We start from the raw sequence: 16,408 nt of genomic DNA on the forward strand, positions 1-16,408 counted from the left end.
ATACTACAGTTTAGAACTATAAATGTGTGGTTGTGCTAGATTTAGGAAGAATACATAATAAATTATTTCCTTTATTTTGGTCCACTGACTAGCAGAGCATTAGAAGACTAATCTGTAAGTCAGTGAAGCACAAAACTGGAATTTTAGTGGCCCAAGTCAATAAATTAGTATTATAAAACCTGTAGTTTATTAAAACAAAACAGAAAGAAAAACTAGAAAAATTTTTACTCTTCAAGAGGATTAAGGTGAGTATTTTAAATTAAGCGATTCAGTGGCAATTCACATAAATGACAAATCTTATAATTGCTGAGGAAAATCTAAGTTTCCTGAGCTGATTAAAAATGTACAATTTTACTTGAAAAACTCCTTTACATATATTTTAAAATGCATTTGGAGTTAATATATTTAGATGGAAACTAAAATGAAAATCATATTCAGTTTACATTATTTTCCAAATAATTTAATAAAGATGACAGATTTGATCACCTACTAATCAAAGTCAAGATCTAGGTTAAAACAGAAAGTAATTTCTAATTTACCTTCAACCTTTAACCATGCATAAAAAGGAATGAACTGAAAATTAATAGATTATGTAACATGCACTTCAAAATAAAACCAAAACAAGAAAAGATCATATAAAGGAAAATAATATATTGTTCATAAAGCTACAATTAAATGCTTTTTGTTTTCTTTCATGCTAGTGCTGATCAGTGTACCTAAAGGTAACAAGTCATAACTAAATAGTGAATTCAAATTAACCATATCTGCTGTTCATTATCGGCTGTTAGAAACATTATAGGAGAATAGAAGAAGAGTGAAATTAGCAACAGATTCATCATTCTATGTATCATCCTCATAAAGAAACATTATTTAACACCCCCCACAAACATTCCAAAGAATACACGAATCAAAATGCAAATTCTTCTAATTACCTCTTCAAGTGATTTGCAAGTTGCCTGTGTTTCTAGGATTATTCGAATGTTCTCCTTAATTTTTCTTAGAGCGATCTCAAGTTGATTTGGAAGGGGCAAACTAGGGTCAGGGATTGATCCTGTAGCTTCTTCAAACTATTAACAAATAGTATGTTTTTAAATAAAAACAGTTGCAGCATTGAAAATAACAATATTAACTTTTACAGCTGTATGATAAAACATAGATTAAACACCTCATATTTTAAATATATAAGATCAATTAATATATACAAATATAATATCAATTAAAATTATATCTGATATAGGAAATATTTCTGTGAATTAACACTCTAGACCATGCTACAGAATAGCAAACAAGATTAATCATTCATACCTTTTGTGCCGCATTTAGTATTTCATTTTGCTGACGGTCAAAAACGTCTAGTTGACGTTCCAGGTCAACTTCTCTTTGATCCCAAGCCATTTGTCTTTCTTCATGAAACTAACAAAAGACAATTTGTGTCAGACACATACACAAAGACATCAGGCACATAACAAGCATTTTATATATATTTTCTTATCTAATCCTCACAACACATTAATGAAATGTAATTATTTTCCTTTTATGAAAAATAATACAAACTCAGAGAGGTGAAGTAACTTGTGTAAGATCACAGAGAAAGGCACATGTGAAGTAAGAAAGGCAAAAAGGCAGATGTGATTTAAATCTCTCCATCTATCCATCCATCCATACATACAAAATATATTTAATTACATATATTATGTGCCAAGCATCATTCTAGGCAGCACAAACACAGCAGTAAACAAAACCAAGTCCATGTCACCATGGAACTTACATTCTGGTGAAGGAGAGACAGTCAATAATAAACAAGTAAGTATGTAATATACCTGAAGGTTACAAGTGCTATGGAGAAAAATTAAGATAATCTCTATTTAGGGAATCTTGATAGTAGAATTTATTGTTGTATCTTAGGTGGCTGGTGAAGGATGCACTGATAAGGTAAGACATTTGAGCTAAGACCTGCAGGCACTGAAAGTGTAAATACCACAGGTATTTATGGTAAGAACAATTTAAGCAGAGGGAACAATCTCTGAGATAGTCATATGTCTGATGAATTTCATCTGTCTCTGAAGCACACAGTTTATTCTATAACAAGCTGCCTTCTTACTCTGTCAGCGAGAGCCAGTAGAAACCTGGAACTGTGAAAAGTCAAATAACCAATATCAAAATAAAAATTAACTTATCAATGAGGTTGCTTACATATTGCCCTTTTTAAGACTAATGTTATAAAAACTAAATATAAATTTTCAGAATAGTTTAGAAAATAAGAAACAAATTATTACATAATCCATTAGTAATAGAAGCTGAATTCAATTAGAAGAAGAACATAGTTATTTGTGCAATAGTCTTATTTAAAATCTTAGAAAACACAAAATAAATATAAAATAAAACCTTGTTCTGTTGCACAATTTCTTCTTCAAGACTGCTGATTGTATGTTCATATTCAGAAATTATATTATTTAAATATTTTATTTCTTCTTTATCCTTGACTAATTCTCGATTTAGTTTAAGCTCTTGAAGACGAAGTTCTTCTATTTTCATATGCCAGTTGATTACCTAAGATTTACAATTTATATATAAAAACATAAATGCCATATCAACAAACAATATTAATCCTTTGATCATAATGATTTTAATTGAAAGTAATGGGCATTCTAAAGTAAAATAAGACACAATGTTATCTTTTCTCAAGCCACATGACAAATTTTTATTTAGGATTTCCATTGATTTTTCTACAAATGTGGGAATTTACAATAAAATCTTCAAATTATATTGGAATGGACATCACTAACATTCACTTTCATTTTTTCATTTGTTATATGTTTATTGAACACTGATTATAAGCAGGTCATTGAAAGATTAATATTATTTTCAAAAACAGAAATCCTAAATGTTTCTAGCCTAGAGAACAGGATGTAGTTGCAAGGTAATTATTTTTCATTTAATTCTTTCTAAATGAAGAGATAAAACCATATTACATTAAAAATAAATATAGGCCCACAACTTCTAAATCAAAGATAATTATGAACAGTAGAAATCAATCGATTACTACAATGTTTAAGAATAATTATAATTAGTATTCAATTAATATTACTTTCAAAAACAGGAATCCTAAATGTTTCTAGCCTAGAGAATAGGATGTAGCTGCAAGATAATTATTTTTCATTCAATTCTTCCTAAATGAAGATAAAACCAAATAATATTAAAAATAAATGTGGGCCCACTACTTCTAAATCAAAGATAATTATGAACAGCAGAAATCAACTGATAACTACTACAATGTTTAAGAATAATTATAGTTAGTATTCAGTTAATATAAATTTTTCTACAGTATTTAAAATTCCTTGGTATTATACAATCTGAAGATTCCCACTAAAATCCTTGGTTAGAAAAGCCTAATTTTTACAAATAACAGACATTCAAATAGCCAACACTGCTAAGTTACAAAATCTAAATGAATGAATCATAACTGGAATTTGATTGTGTCTTAAGCATTTTTTATATAGGCACATATTAAGAAATTATTATGTAACTCTTTTGAAGACAATGAATTTAAAATTGGTTGGGCATGGTGGCTCATGCCTGTAATCTCAGCACTTTGAGAGACCAAAAGCAGGAGGATTACTTGAAGCCAGGGGTTAAGACCAGCCTGGGTGACAAAGTGAGACCCTGTCTCTATAAAAACTTTTAAAATTTTAAAAAATTAGGTAGGTATAGTGGTGTGCCCCTGTACTCCCAGCTACAACTACTCAGAAGGCTGAGGCTAGAGAATTACTTGAGCTCAGGAGTTCGTTATGTTTACACTACTGAACTCCAGCCTGGGCAACAGATCAAGACCCTGTCTCTTAAAAAAAAAAATCAACAATGTTACCTTTTGGGCTCCCTTGGTATCCTTTAAAGTGCTTATCAACTCTTCCAGGCCCTTTAATTTTAATTCCAACTCCAGTGTTTTGTTCTCCATATTTCTATGTTCTTGTTGAGAATTTTTCATTTCTTGCATTATCTTAAGTTTGTCATTTTGTAGTTGAATCATTGTTTTAGAGAACTTTTCCTGTTGTGCCAAGGGTAAAGCTCCACTAAACTGTCGTCGCAGAGACTGAATTGTTTGGCGCAGATGTTTTGCTCTGTTTCTCCCCTCCAAACGAGCATAATAGAGAGCCTGTTCTTTTTCATCAAGTTTCTGCTCTAAGCGCATATTGTAAGCCTCCATCTTCTGCAGTTTATATGTAATTGACTCCAACTTACCAAGAGCAGTAGCCTCACTAAGTTGAAGAGAGACATTATGTTGGTGTAACTTAGCAATCAGTGCCTTTTCATCAGACTGTGCCTAATATGAAAAATATATATATTTGTAGTAAGTTTCAAGTTTTCCAATGAAGCCTATCACAGATTTAAAATCACAATTTACTAAACAAAGTTTTAAAAGAGTGGCACATGAGATCTACAAAATCCAACTTTGCTTTAATACAAATAATTATGAAAGAATTGTAAAAGAAAAAAAACAAGAATCAAACTTAAAATCCAAATGTAACTGAATAACAGTGGGTATATTACTGTTTTTTTTTTAACCTCCACTGATTCAGACAATGTGTATGTTTTTATAATTCCCAACATATATAATGTAAGAATATGTAAAAAGCTACATATAAATACAAGAGAAAATATTGTTATTAAAGATTTACTAATTAGTCTTTCTCAGCATCCTAATTTTGATCAGCAGCACAATTCATATATAGGCATTTAAATGCCGAACTGGATCACTGAACAGTATTTCAAATTAAAGAGTTTTCTAATTAGGTTCCAACTAACAAGAATAACAGCCTCTGGTTGGTATATCTTCTGATTAAAAATGTAACACTGGTCTGGCATGGTGGCTCACACCTGTAATCCCAGCATTTTGGTAGGCCAAGGTGGGCATTTTAGCCCAGGAGTTCGAGACCAGCCTGGGCAACCTGGTGAAACCCTGTCTCTACAAAAAAATAAAACATTAGCCAGACATGGCGGCACATGCCTGTAGTCCCAGCTGTCCAACAGGCTGAGGTGGAAGAATCACCTGAGCCCAGGAGGTGAAGGCTGCAGTGAGCCTTGAATGTGCCATTGAACTCCACTCTGGGCAACAAATGAGATGCTAACTCAAAACAAACAAACAGAAAGTGTAACACATCCCACACCCAATATCTACTGTAAATTTAGGAAAAAAAGTGGATAGAAGAGCTAATACTGCACATACCTGATAGTCTAGCAGTTGCATTCTGAGGGACTCTACTTCCTTTTCCCTAGACTGTTGCTGTGCATTCAAAATTTCAACTTGCCTTCTGGCAATATCAGAAATTTCTCTCAGTCTAGGAAATAATAACATATTTCAGGAACAATTAAGTACACTTTCTAAGTAAATACCAAATTTAAGAATTTCTAGACCCTTTTCCAAAAAACCATCCATTTTCAGCATCTATCTCTTCTTTGTATGAAACATTAAAACATGGTTTTTAAAACTGTTTCATGGAACATAATTCCATGAGAGGTTATCATGTTTGCTATATATAAAAAAAAAAACCTTCATTCCCGACATATTCATAACATATATTGAATATTCATAACATATATTCATAACATATATTCAGTGCTCTCAGAGGTCCTACCATATGTAATTATCTCAAATCATACTTACTATATAGCATTTTCCAAATATATACGGCCAAAGAACTTCTGTCCCACACTTTTTTCCATAAAACATTTATTGTCATAATTTGGAATATGCTAGGATAAGGTATTTAGTACATTTATCTAATACCATCACACAGTTAAGAATACAGAAATATAAAGTTTCTAAAATCCTTAAATGGATTAATGTATGTTTTAATCTACAAGTTATCAGAAATGAGAAAAGAAACAAAACATGTATTTAATAAGATTACAAAAAAAGTGATAGTTTAATGGTAATAACTCCTTCAAATTCCCTTATGAATACTGTGACAAGCCAACACAGGCAAAGCAAAATGTAAAGTTTCTTTGCTTTGGGCTAGAATTATTTTAATTCAGTGTTACAGATAAGGCAGGTTTCCTCATACTGATCAGATGCTCTCATTGCCAGTTGCATGATTAACAAAATATGATTAAAATGAACTATTATAATTAGTTTATATCAAAAGAGGTCCAAGAGAAGAAAGGACCAATTTTTTTTAAAAAGGGTCTTTCATAGTGAAAAAGATGTCAAAAATTGATATTCCCAAGAGAACTATCGGGCTCCAAAGGAATAGCTATATTTTTATGAGTAGGCCATAAAATATTTTTACAATTTATCCTTGACAGATTAACTAAGTGGTCTTTATACTTTTCTACTGAAGTATCACCTAATTACAAAAAAGAATGAAAATACAGCATATAGCTGGCACAGAGTATTTACTCCTTATATATATTTTGTGTTCTAAACTAGCAGAAAATATTTCTTCATGTAAAATAAAAACAAAATATAACCTCAAGGTTAAGTATAATTGTACAAGTTTAGTAACTTGCACAGTGCCTAGTACACAGTAAATGCCCGATAAATGTAAACTAAATTAAAATCTGAATTTTTTATCATATTCTTACAGCAACTTTATGAACCAAGTAGAAGAGGTACTATTATTCCCTTATTAAAGTGAAGAAATTTAGGTTTAAATACACTAAATAACCATTCCTTATCTATCACCTCTTTCCCAAAAAATCAGTATGTGAAAGAACTAGACCTTTCTGCAATAATATTCCTGAACTCTAAAAAATGTAAATCTTGAGAGGCCACTTCCTCTTTAAAAATATTATCCTCATTAATATTATTATTTAACCCTGTTAAAACCAATCTTAATATTACTTAATCCTGTTCTTATAAAAAGAAATCAGTATCAATTACCAAGAATATTATCCTTGTATACTTGTAATTGGGCTTCTCAAAGACAAATTAGGGGAGATATAGCTAGTCAAATGACTAAAATGTTTATATGCACTTACTTTGACACTTCAACTTTTAGTTCCATTTCATTCTTCTCTAATTCTAGAATCCGTTGCCTATCAGCATCACTTACTGCCTTGCTCACACTATCAGCTAATTCATCTCTTAACATCTGTTCCACCTTCTGTGCATCCAAATTGATTTTGGTAAGCTAAGAAAATGTAACAAAAAATGTTCAGATATATCAATTTTGGGTGAGGTTTTCCTTGTAATTTAGCTTTTAAAGTACTGTAATCCTCTTTACTTGATCTTAGTCCAGATATTAAATTGAGTGTGAAATGTTAAGAACAGACTGAAAGAGGGTAAAAAGATGAAAGAATCAGAAACAAATTACGGAAACTCTGATTATATTCCAATCCACCAAAAGTCATTTTTATTAGGCAACTCATTATATAATAATATCTGAACTTGTAATATTCTTACTTTGCTTAGCATGCAATCTGCTCATTATATTTTATTTCAATTATATTATCTACAAATAAACCAAATGAGTTAATAAAATCTTATTCATATAGATTTAGTGACATAGTTAAAACAAAAATGATATAAATGCTTTGGAAAACATTAAATCTCAAGGTATGCAAACACTGTAAGAGTTGTGTTTAATCATAAATTGTTAAATATTTGCAAACTATATTTACTGTCATGCAGTTTAATGATTCTGACCACATCAAAAAAATATAAAACCTCCAATCAGAATGTAAAGTCCCTGAAAGTAGAGATTACTGTCTTATTTTGTTTCTTGCTACACTCCCAGTCCCAACATAGGGTCTGACATGTAATAGGCAACAAATAAATATTTGTTAAATGAAGGGATGGTGGTGAAAGGCAATTCCATTGTTTAGTAAATAACATTTCATATATTAAATCTAACAATATAACATTGGTGAGAAACAAGAACTTACAGAAATACTGCTTTTGTTTTAAACAATTCAGATTTAAATCTTTTATGTATTCATTATATGAAACACAGCACTATATTAATAAGCTATTTCAGAGATACAAACCTCTTAAGAATAATACAATGCCTACCAAGACTAATTCTTATTCTCTAATTGTATGATAAAACTTATGTCAAACCTCAGCAAATTTGGTTTCCAATTCAAAATTACGTTCATCCATTTGCTTTAATGAAGTCCGTAAGTGTTCATACATTTTTTGACAATGTTCAGCCCTCTGTCTTTCATTTAATTCCTTCATTTCCAGCATAGTTATTTTTTTTGAAATGGAAACAATGTCACTGTTGGTTATTGATTTCTTTGCCTTATCCATATTAGATTCATTACCTATATGCAATAAAATACTTAAGTCAATCTCATGTTGTTTATATTAAAATTATCTCGGATATTTTAGATGTTGTATATAAGAAAACAGTATAGTTCTATGGAAAGCACATAAGCTTTCTGAATTCTATCAAACCTGGACTCTAATCTCAGCTCTGTTATTTCCTGACTGTTTGACTAACTATGAGTATTATTTGGTTTGTACCGACATGGTTTGGCTGTATCCCCACTGAAATCTCATTCTGCATCTTAGTTCCCATAATCCTCATATATAGAAGGAGGGACTCAGTGGGAGGTAACTGAATCGTGGGGGTGGTTTCCCTCATGCTATTCTTGTGATAGTCTTCCTGCCACTATGTAAAGAGGAAACGTGTTTGCTTTCCCTTCTGCTATGATTGTAATATCAATACAGACCTAATATCAAATATTTTACATTCTTTTATTAGTTGTTATGCCTTAATCATATATATGTAGTTATTTAGCTTGTCTTTGGACACAAAAGTCTGTGGCTAAATGGAAAGAGAATTAAAAGCCAATTTATCATAAAAAGGCATCGCATAGGAGTGTTATTAGTTAGCCATTTTTTGAGGAGGAGGAAGAAAACATACTTTTGTTTTGTATAACAAACATGGTCCAGAAAAAAACAAAATTTGGTGGAGTGTTTTGTGTTTCAGCAACTTAAAATTCATGTGTGTTTAGGGTAGCCAATTATTTAAAGGAACTAAGCAGCAACTCAGCACCAACTCATTTTGTAAACAGCCTTCTACGATAGCAATAATGCCCCCTTCTATTTTTTCAGCTTCATAAGTTCAAGTTTTATAACTGAGTTTTCTCAAAGTAATATATATTTCCTGAAAAAAAAAAAGGTCTCTATCTTGGTTTTAAAAAGGACTTCATTATGTTCTGTATTTCTTTTTAAAATTTATTATTTTAGAATAGCTATTGGAAGCAGTAATCAAGTAACTAACAATAATGGATCACTAACAGGAGCTAAGAGTGTTAGTAAATCAGTTCATTATGGAATAAAGACTCATTCAAGTAATCTTAGGTACCATATAGAAAAATACTGCACTAAATGCCAATATATAAAGGAATCCTTCTCCATTCCGTATTGTGCTAAACTCTGATAAGAAGAGAAAAGCACACTACAGGGGCTGAAGCAGATTAGCCATCTTATATGTTCTTGGGTTTAGAGTTTTCTTAAAGAGAGGGTAGAGCACAACAGTCAAATACTAATAAATTCCTAGATGAAAAAAAGTTAATGATGTGACATTTTTAAACAAAGATATAAGGGCAACAGGGAATAGAGAAACACTCTTAAAACTTTGGTGATATAAATCCTTACATGGAACAGATTAAGACACATGAAAATATTCCTGTAGGGAATTCAGCATTTTTTTAAAATAAAGATGATGAAATAAAAAGAACCTACTAAAACTGTATGAAATACTGTTTTAGGTCTTCATTTAAATGATATCTTCTTCCATGTAAATACTACACAAAAGCCAATTCATATTTAATCTCTTATTGAGCTAAAAATTACATTTCTAAAAGTAGCTTATCTAAGATTTCCCAATGTTAGGCTTCTCTAAACCAAGTGACTTATTACCAATTTAAGAGAAAAGTTGTATGTAGTAATAAAAACCTTGAATAGCTCTAAGGTTTAGGAAACAAACAAACGAAAATACCTCATCCCAAGCAGCAAATTTATTTGAAAATTATGAAGCACAATGTATGAGATAAAATTATGAAAATCCTACAAACTAGGATAACTACTTGAAAAATTAATATGGGAAACTAAAGATTTTAACACCTTCTGAAACAGTAATATCTCTGTTAGATATACATGAAAATGTTCACTGTGGCATTATAAGCAATAGCAAAAATATTAAAGGGTAGTGATTTAATCACTCAAACACAGTAGGATATTGCATAAGTATTTACAGGTGTGATGAATAAAACACAATTTTTTTATTTTTTATTTTATTTTTTATTTTATTTTTTATTTTTGAGATAGAGTCTTGCTCTTGCTGCCCAAGCTGGAGTGCAGTGGCACAATCGTGGCTCACTGCAACCTCTGCCTTCTGGGTTTAAGCGATCCTCCTGCCTCAGCCTCCTGACTAGCTGGGATTACAGGTGCCTGCCACCATGCTTAGCTAATTTTTATACTTTTAGTACACATGGGGTTTCACCATGTTGGCCAGGCTGGTCTCAAACTCCTGACCTCAGGTGATCTGCCCGCCTCAGCCTCCCAAAGTGCTAGGCTTACAGACGTGAGCCACCATGCCCAGCCACAAAAATATTTCTGATATTACTATCTAAATACAGTATAGAACAATGTTTATAATAATTTAAAATATATAAAATATGTAAGCATATAGCAGCAAAAATTTACAGTAATATAGTAATGAAACTATGAGAAATACAACTTTTCAAATTTTCTTTGATGTTTCCTGGTGATCTTTTAATTTAAAAATATCAAATGATATATAACTAATACAACTTGCATTAAGTGAAAGAAATCATAATACCATTATTAAAATATCATCAGTTTTAATTGTTAAATGGTTCAAAGTAGCTAATGCTTAGTCATAAATTTTTAACACAAATAATTTCATTAGAAACAAATCTAACTTAAGGACTGAAAACCAAACTTTGGTGGGGATAAATATGGGATTATTCATCTGCCTAAGTTAAACTGTTAGGCGGAACGTTCTTTTTTTAGTCAAAATATTTTCTTTTAATCTAGTATAAAAAAGGAACATTAAATAAGAAATATTCACTATTAGATGTTAATTATTTTATATTATCAGAGTTATAAGACTTACCTAATTTAGTTTCTTGTTCCCAGGCTTGTTCAATAGTGTGAAGTTTTTCCTTGGTAATCTCTAGTTCTTTATTTATAGACTCCATTTGTTCTTTTAAGGAGGCATTTTCACACTGAATAAAAGAAAAATGTCATTAAGCAACTATATTGTAATTCAGACCAATAGCACAAAATGACATAACATCTCCTTAAAACTCACAATCTAGATTACAAAATTAGAATTTCCTCCATATATAATACATACGCATATACATACATATATGTAATACATGTATACATATACATAATATGTGTATACATATACATACACATATCTATACATATATACATATATATGTAAAATACATGTATACATATATATACTGATATGGTTTGGCTGTGTCCCCACCCAAATCTCATTTTGCATTGTAGTTCCCATAATCCTCATATATTGCAGGAGGGACTCAGTGGGAATCGTGGGGTGTTTCTCCCATGTTATTCTCATGATAGTAAGTTCTCACAAGGGCTGATGGTTTTATAAGGGGCTTCCCCCTTTGCTTCACTCACATTCTTCACCTTCCTGCTACCATGTGAAGAGGAAACGTGTTTTCTTCCCTTCTGCCATTATTGTAAGTTTTCTGAAGCCTCCCCAGCCCTGTGAAACTATGAGTCAGTTAAATCTCTTTCTTTTATAAAGTACCCAGTCTCAGATATTTCTTCACAGCAGCAGGAAAATGGACTAATACACACACACACACACACACACACACACACACATATGTATATATATATATATAATGTAAAATATTATTTTAAAATAATCATCAAAATCCTGTGTTATCCAACATAGGATATTGATGTACTCAATTTCTGAGTATTAGTTTCTGCCACTAAAGCTGTACATTCCTTCTGGCCAAGCTGGAATACTCAAGAGTTTTCCAACCTTTACAAAACTAGTGCTTACTTCCTTGATGCACACAGTTGCTGAGCATCCTAGTATGCCATCAGTGACAGATGACAGATATTCATAATGAAAAAAAATACAAAATTCTGGCCTTCAGAGTTCTGCCCATTCAGTGCCTATGTGTGTATGGTGGTGTGGATGGGCGGGTGGCAAGATTTGGCCAGAGTGTGAAAGGCAGCAGATAATAAGCAAATAAACAAACAAAAAATCTATTAAAAATGTCAACATTGGCCAATCACGGTGGCTCACACCTGTAATCCCAGCACTTTGGGAGGCTGAGGCAGGTGGATCACTTGAGGTCAGGAGTTCGAGACAAGCCTAGCCAACATAGTAAAACCCCATCTCTACTAAAAGTACAAAAATTAGCCAGTCGTGATGGTCCGTTCCTATAATCCCAGATACTCAGGAGGCTGAGGCAGAAGAACTGCTTGAACCTGGGAGGCAGAGGATGCAGCGAGCCAAGATCTTGCCACTGCATTCCAGCCTGGGCAACAGAGCAAGACTCTGCCTCAAAAAGAAAAAATAAAAAAGGTCAATATCAGCCATTGTAGTGGCTCAGGCTCACACCTGTAATTCCAGTACTTCGGGAGGCTGAGGTGGGAAAATCACTTGAGTGTAGGAGTTTGAGAACAGCCCAGGCAACAAAGTGAGACCTCATCTCTATAAAAAATATAAAAACTCAGCCAACTGTGGTGGTGCACGCCTGTAATCCCAGCTATTTGGGACGCTGAGTTCGAGATCAGCCTGGCCAACGTGATGAAACCCTGTCTCTATTAAAAATACAAAACTTAACTGGGCATAGTGGCACATGCCTGTAATTTTAGCTACTCAGAGGCTGAGGCAGAAGAATTGCTTGAACCTGGGAGGCAGAGGTTGCAGTAAGCCAAGATCGTGCCACTGCACTCCAGCCTGGGTGAAAGAGTGAGGACCCCCAAAAAAAAAAAAAAAAAAAAATTGAGGAAAGATAAAAAATATTCTTTGGGAAAATGATAACGTTAAAAATCATTCATGTATACATTATCTACAAGATGTCTCTGGACTAGGACTTTCTAATGCTCTAGAGGATAGGACAAAGGACATGAAGAATGGAAAAAAATAAATTATTACCATACCTAAATCAGCAGAATTTTCTATAAAAATTAACATAATCACCTCTCTTTGGCAAAGCAGCAAAAAGCAAACTGATCATGACTACTTCTATGTAATATTGATAAGCATGTCTCATAATTTAGTAGGAGTCCTGAAAGCTACTCAGAACAATGTTTTCATTTACTGAATGTGTCTCTCTGAGCCAGCAAAGCTTTTGAGATAATAGAATTGGATCTTATTCTACTCCTGTGAGAGGATCTTAGATAAGAATAATCCAAAAGACATAAGCCCCTATTTCAGATGAGGAAGATGAAAAAATCAGGAACTTGTTCTGCCCGCAGTAAAAGGTATGGAGTTCAAGTGGTTATAAGGGAACCATAAAGGGTCTGAGCCATATTCACAGATTGTAACTTATGATATTCTACTCTAGTCTTTTGTATTTCTACAATAAAAAATGATGAGAATTTACAGAGTACATCTATGGTTCAGGAAGAGCCCTTAACATTTGCTACTGTTGGCTACATCCATTCCAAAGAACAAAATCCAGGGACCACAGGAGAATAGTTTGCTCTGGGTACAGGGGTAAGAGAAAGGGATGGGTACTTAATGGGTGCTTCCTTCCTTTGATTACAATATTCTACCTGTTTCATGCTCCTTTTTCTCTTTGATGTCTGGTTGAAAGAGGTTTGATTCAGCTAAATCATGCAAGTGACCTCAGGAGAATGATCTAGATAATCGTTCAGAAGTCATTTTGCCACTATAGATAGATAATATGTGTGTGTGTTGATATTTGGGAACAAAATATTTATAACTAAACTGAATAAATAATATGGATAATTATATCTCTGCTAAATTTATGTAAATGCAGACAAACTTTAACTAAAATCTGCCATATCCATCCAAACACAAAGATATTGAAGAAAAATGACTAATATCACAAGGTTCAAGGATCACACAAACTTACCTCTAGGTGTTCCAAGTTACTTGTCCTTTGAACAAGCATATTATCTTTTTGCAAGATGTCCCTGTACTTAGCAGTCAGTTCATTGTATTGTTTATTAGCCAGTTCTAGTTCAGACAAAGAGACACTATTATCTACAACTTTTTGGAGAGCTGCAATCTTGAAAATGGCCATTTCCTATGTAAATAAAGATACACTGAGTTATGCTGGTGCCTTTTTTTCTGGTCAAGCACTAGCCACTTTTGAGAAAGATAATACAAGACAATACAACTGAAAGCAAAACAGATTTTAAAACCATTTTTAAAATATGTGATTTCCCATATTACAAAAGCATGTCTGTTAATAAATGTAAGTATATAACTAGAAAATTATGATGTTTGCAACTCCTAATAATTGAATTAGGCAACAATCATTGGATGCTAAAACCATTAGGACTGATACATAATTTGTTATTTGTATGGTACCAAAATATTGGAGTTAACTAAATTGCTTAATAATGGAGGTATATGGTTGTCTTTTCTTCTTTTTTTTTATTTTAAAAAAAGAGAGAGACTCACTCTGTTACATAGGTGCACAGGCTAGAGATCAGTGGCACATGATCATGGCTCTCTGCAGCCCAACTTCCTGGGCTCAAGTAATCCTCCCACCTCAACCTCCCAAGTAGCTGGGACTACAAGCATGTGCCACCATACCCAGCTAATTGAAAAAACAACAACAAAACCTTTTTGTAGAGATGGGGTCTCACTATATTGCCTAGGCTGTTCTCAAACACCTGGGCTCAAGCAATTTTCCTGCCTGCAACGTGTTGAAATTACAGGCGTGAGCCACCACACCTGGTCTGCTTGTCTTTTCCTTAACACAGTAATCAATTACAAAATATGGAACAAGCAGATACTCTTGAAGTGACGCCATATAAAGTATAGAGCATTCATTATGTTGTATTCTTGCCAAAAATATTTAAACCTGAATCTAACCAAGGGTTCTGACCTTACTTTTAGTAATACAAGGGACAGAGAAACAAGTAAAATCACACACACACACACACACACACACACACACACACACGTCAGATATATCTTCAAACATTTATCAGAGAAAAAAGGGGGATCCTACATTAAAAAGATGTAATGACATGTAACATCCAAATGCTTATTCCTTGATTGGAAAATGTAGGAAATGTGACTAAAATCTGGGTATTAGGCAGTATTAAAAAATCACTGTCAATTTTGTTAGGTATAATAAAGTTACCATGGTTATGTAAAGAAAAAAGGTTTTCTCAAAATGGTACAAAAATATTTAGGGAAGGAATGTCTGCAATTCAAACATTCCTACAAAAACCAGAGAAGCAATTATGGCAAAGTGTTAATAAATGTTAACTATTAATTTAGGTGATAAGCATTATTGATACCATCCCAACTTCTGCATATTTGAAATTTTTCATACTCAGAAAGAGCAAAGAAAGAATCAGATGTACCTTAAATCTTTGCAAACATCCAATTTTTTCACAAACTTCAGCCTCCATTGACAATAATTCATTCTTTTGTTTTTCATTTTCTTTTCTAAGTTGTCGCTCCAATTCTACTAAGGTTGTATATTGCCTTATAAGTGATTTTTCATTCACTTGCAAAACAGTAATTTTCCTACTATTTTCTGCAAGTATTTTTTTCATTTCATCGGTATCCATCTGTAGAACATTGAGCAAATTCTGCACAAAGACACGTCCATATTACATGTGGAATTTAGCTATCCTAGTTTGTATAATACTGTATAGTTATGTTAAAAATGTTTTACTAACGTTATATTCTTTTACTTTTATAGCATCTTGTTGGACTTGATCCTCAAGTTTTCTCTTTTCCTCTTTTGTTGTTTTAGATTCTGTTTTCCAGGTCTCCTTTGCACTAAAAACAAAACAAAACAAAAATACTGTAAACCTAATAAAATGTTTACAAGAAAACTTCAGATTATGCAAATTTTAAGTTTTCTCATCACAAGAGATATAGCTATTCAGTATCTGAAAACACAAGAAATTAAAATTTAATTTAAAAGGATTTAGCCTAGAATTAAAATTTTTTAAATAAATGCAAGGCAACAAAGTTATCAAATTATTTTTGTTCTTCCCTGATTCACCACTAAAAGGGTTATAATTGAAGCTGAATCTTACCAATATTTTATTGAAACTAGAAAAAAAGTAGGAAAATAATACCCCATACTAATTCTAGAAATCAAATTCCAACATTCTGACCCCATTCTCAAATTTGGGTGTTAAATGCTTACAAAATATTTTGAATACAAACACATCAGAAATAATTAGACTTAAAAGAAGATG

At 32.3% G+C, this 16,408-nt stretch overlaps 1 protein-coding gene across 3 annotated transcripts in view; it reads right to left on the minus strand.

The window, feature by feature from the left end:
- The window catches only part of CEP290 (centrosomal protein 290), a 90,031-nt gene that overhangs the window by 38,924 nt on the left and 34,699 nt on the right, over positions 1 to 16,408 (minus strand). For all 3 annotated transcript variants that reach the window (XM_037734966.1, XM_037734967.1, XM_037734968.1), the window contains 11 exons: positions 15,878 to 15,980; positions 15,557 to 15,787; positions 14,086 to 14,259; positions 11,091 to 11,202; positions 8,060 to 8,265; positions 6,979 to 7,130; positions 5,225 to 5,336; positions 3,866 to 4,321; positions 2,386 to 2,550; positions 1,306 to 1,413; positions 933 to 1,067 (listed from right to left, as the gene is read on the minus strand). In XM_037734966.1, the coding sequence (XP_037590894.1) occupies positions 933 to 1,067; positions 1,306 to 1,413; positions 2,386 to 2,550; positions 3,866 to 4,321; positions 5,225 to 5,336; positions 6,979 to 7,130; positions 8,060 to 8,265; positions 11,091 to 11,202; positions 14,086 to 14,259; positions 15,557 to 15,787; positions 15,878 to 15,980 (1,954 nt within the window). The remainder of the gene's footprint in view (positions 1 to 932; positions 1,068 to 1,305; positions 1,414 to 2,385; positions 2,551 to 3,865; positions 4,322 to 5,224; positions 5,337 to 6,978; positions 7,131 to 8,059; positions 8,266 to 11,090; positions 11,203 to 14,085; positions 14,260 to 15,556; positions 15,788 to 15,877; positions 15,981 to 16,408) is intronic.

The sequence above is a fragment of the Cebus imitator genome, unplaced genomic scaffold (genome assembly GCF_001604975.1).
Source record: "Cebus imitator isolate Cc_AM_T3 unplaced genomic scaffold, Cebus_imitator-1.0 Scaffold695, whole genome shotgun sequence".
In the NCBI taxonomy this organism is placed as follows: domain Eukaryota; kingdom Metazoa; phylum Chordata; class Mammalia; order Primates; family Cebidae; genus Cebus; species Cebus imitator.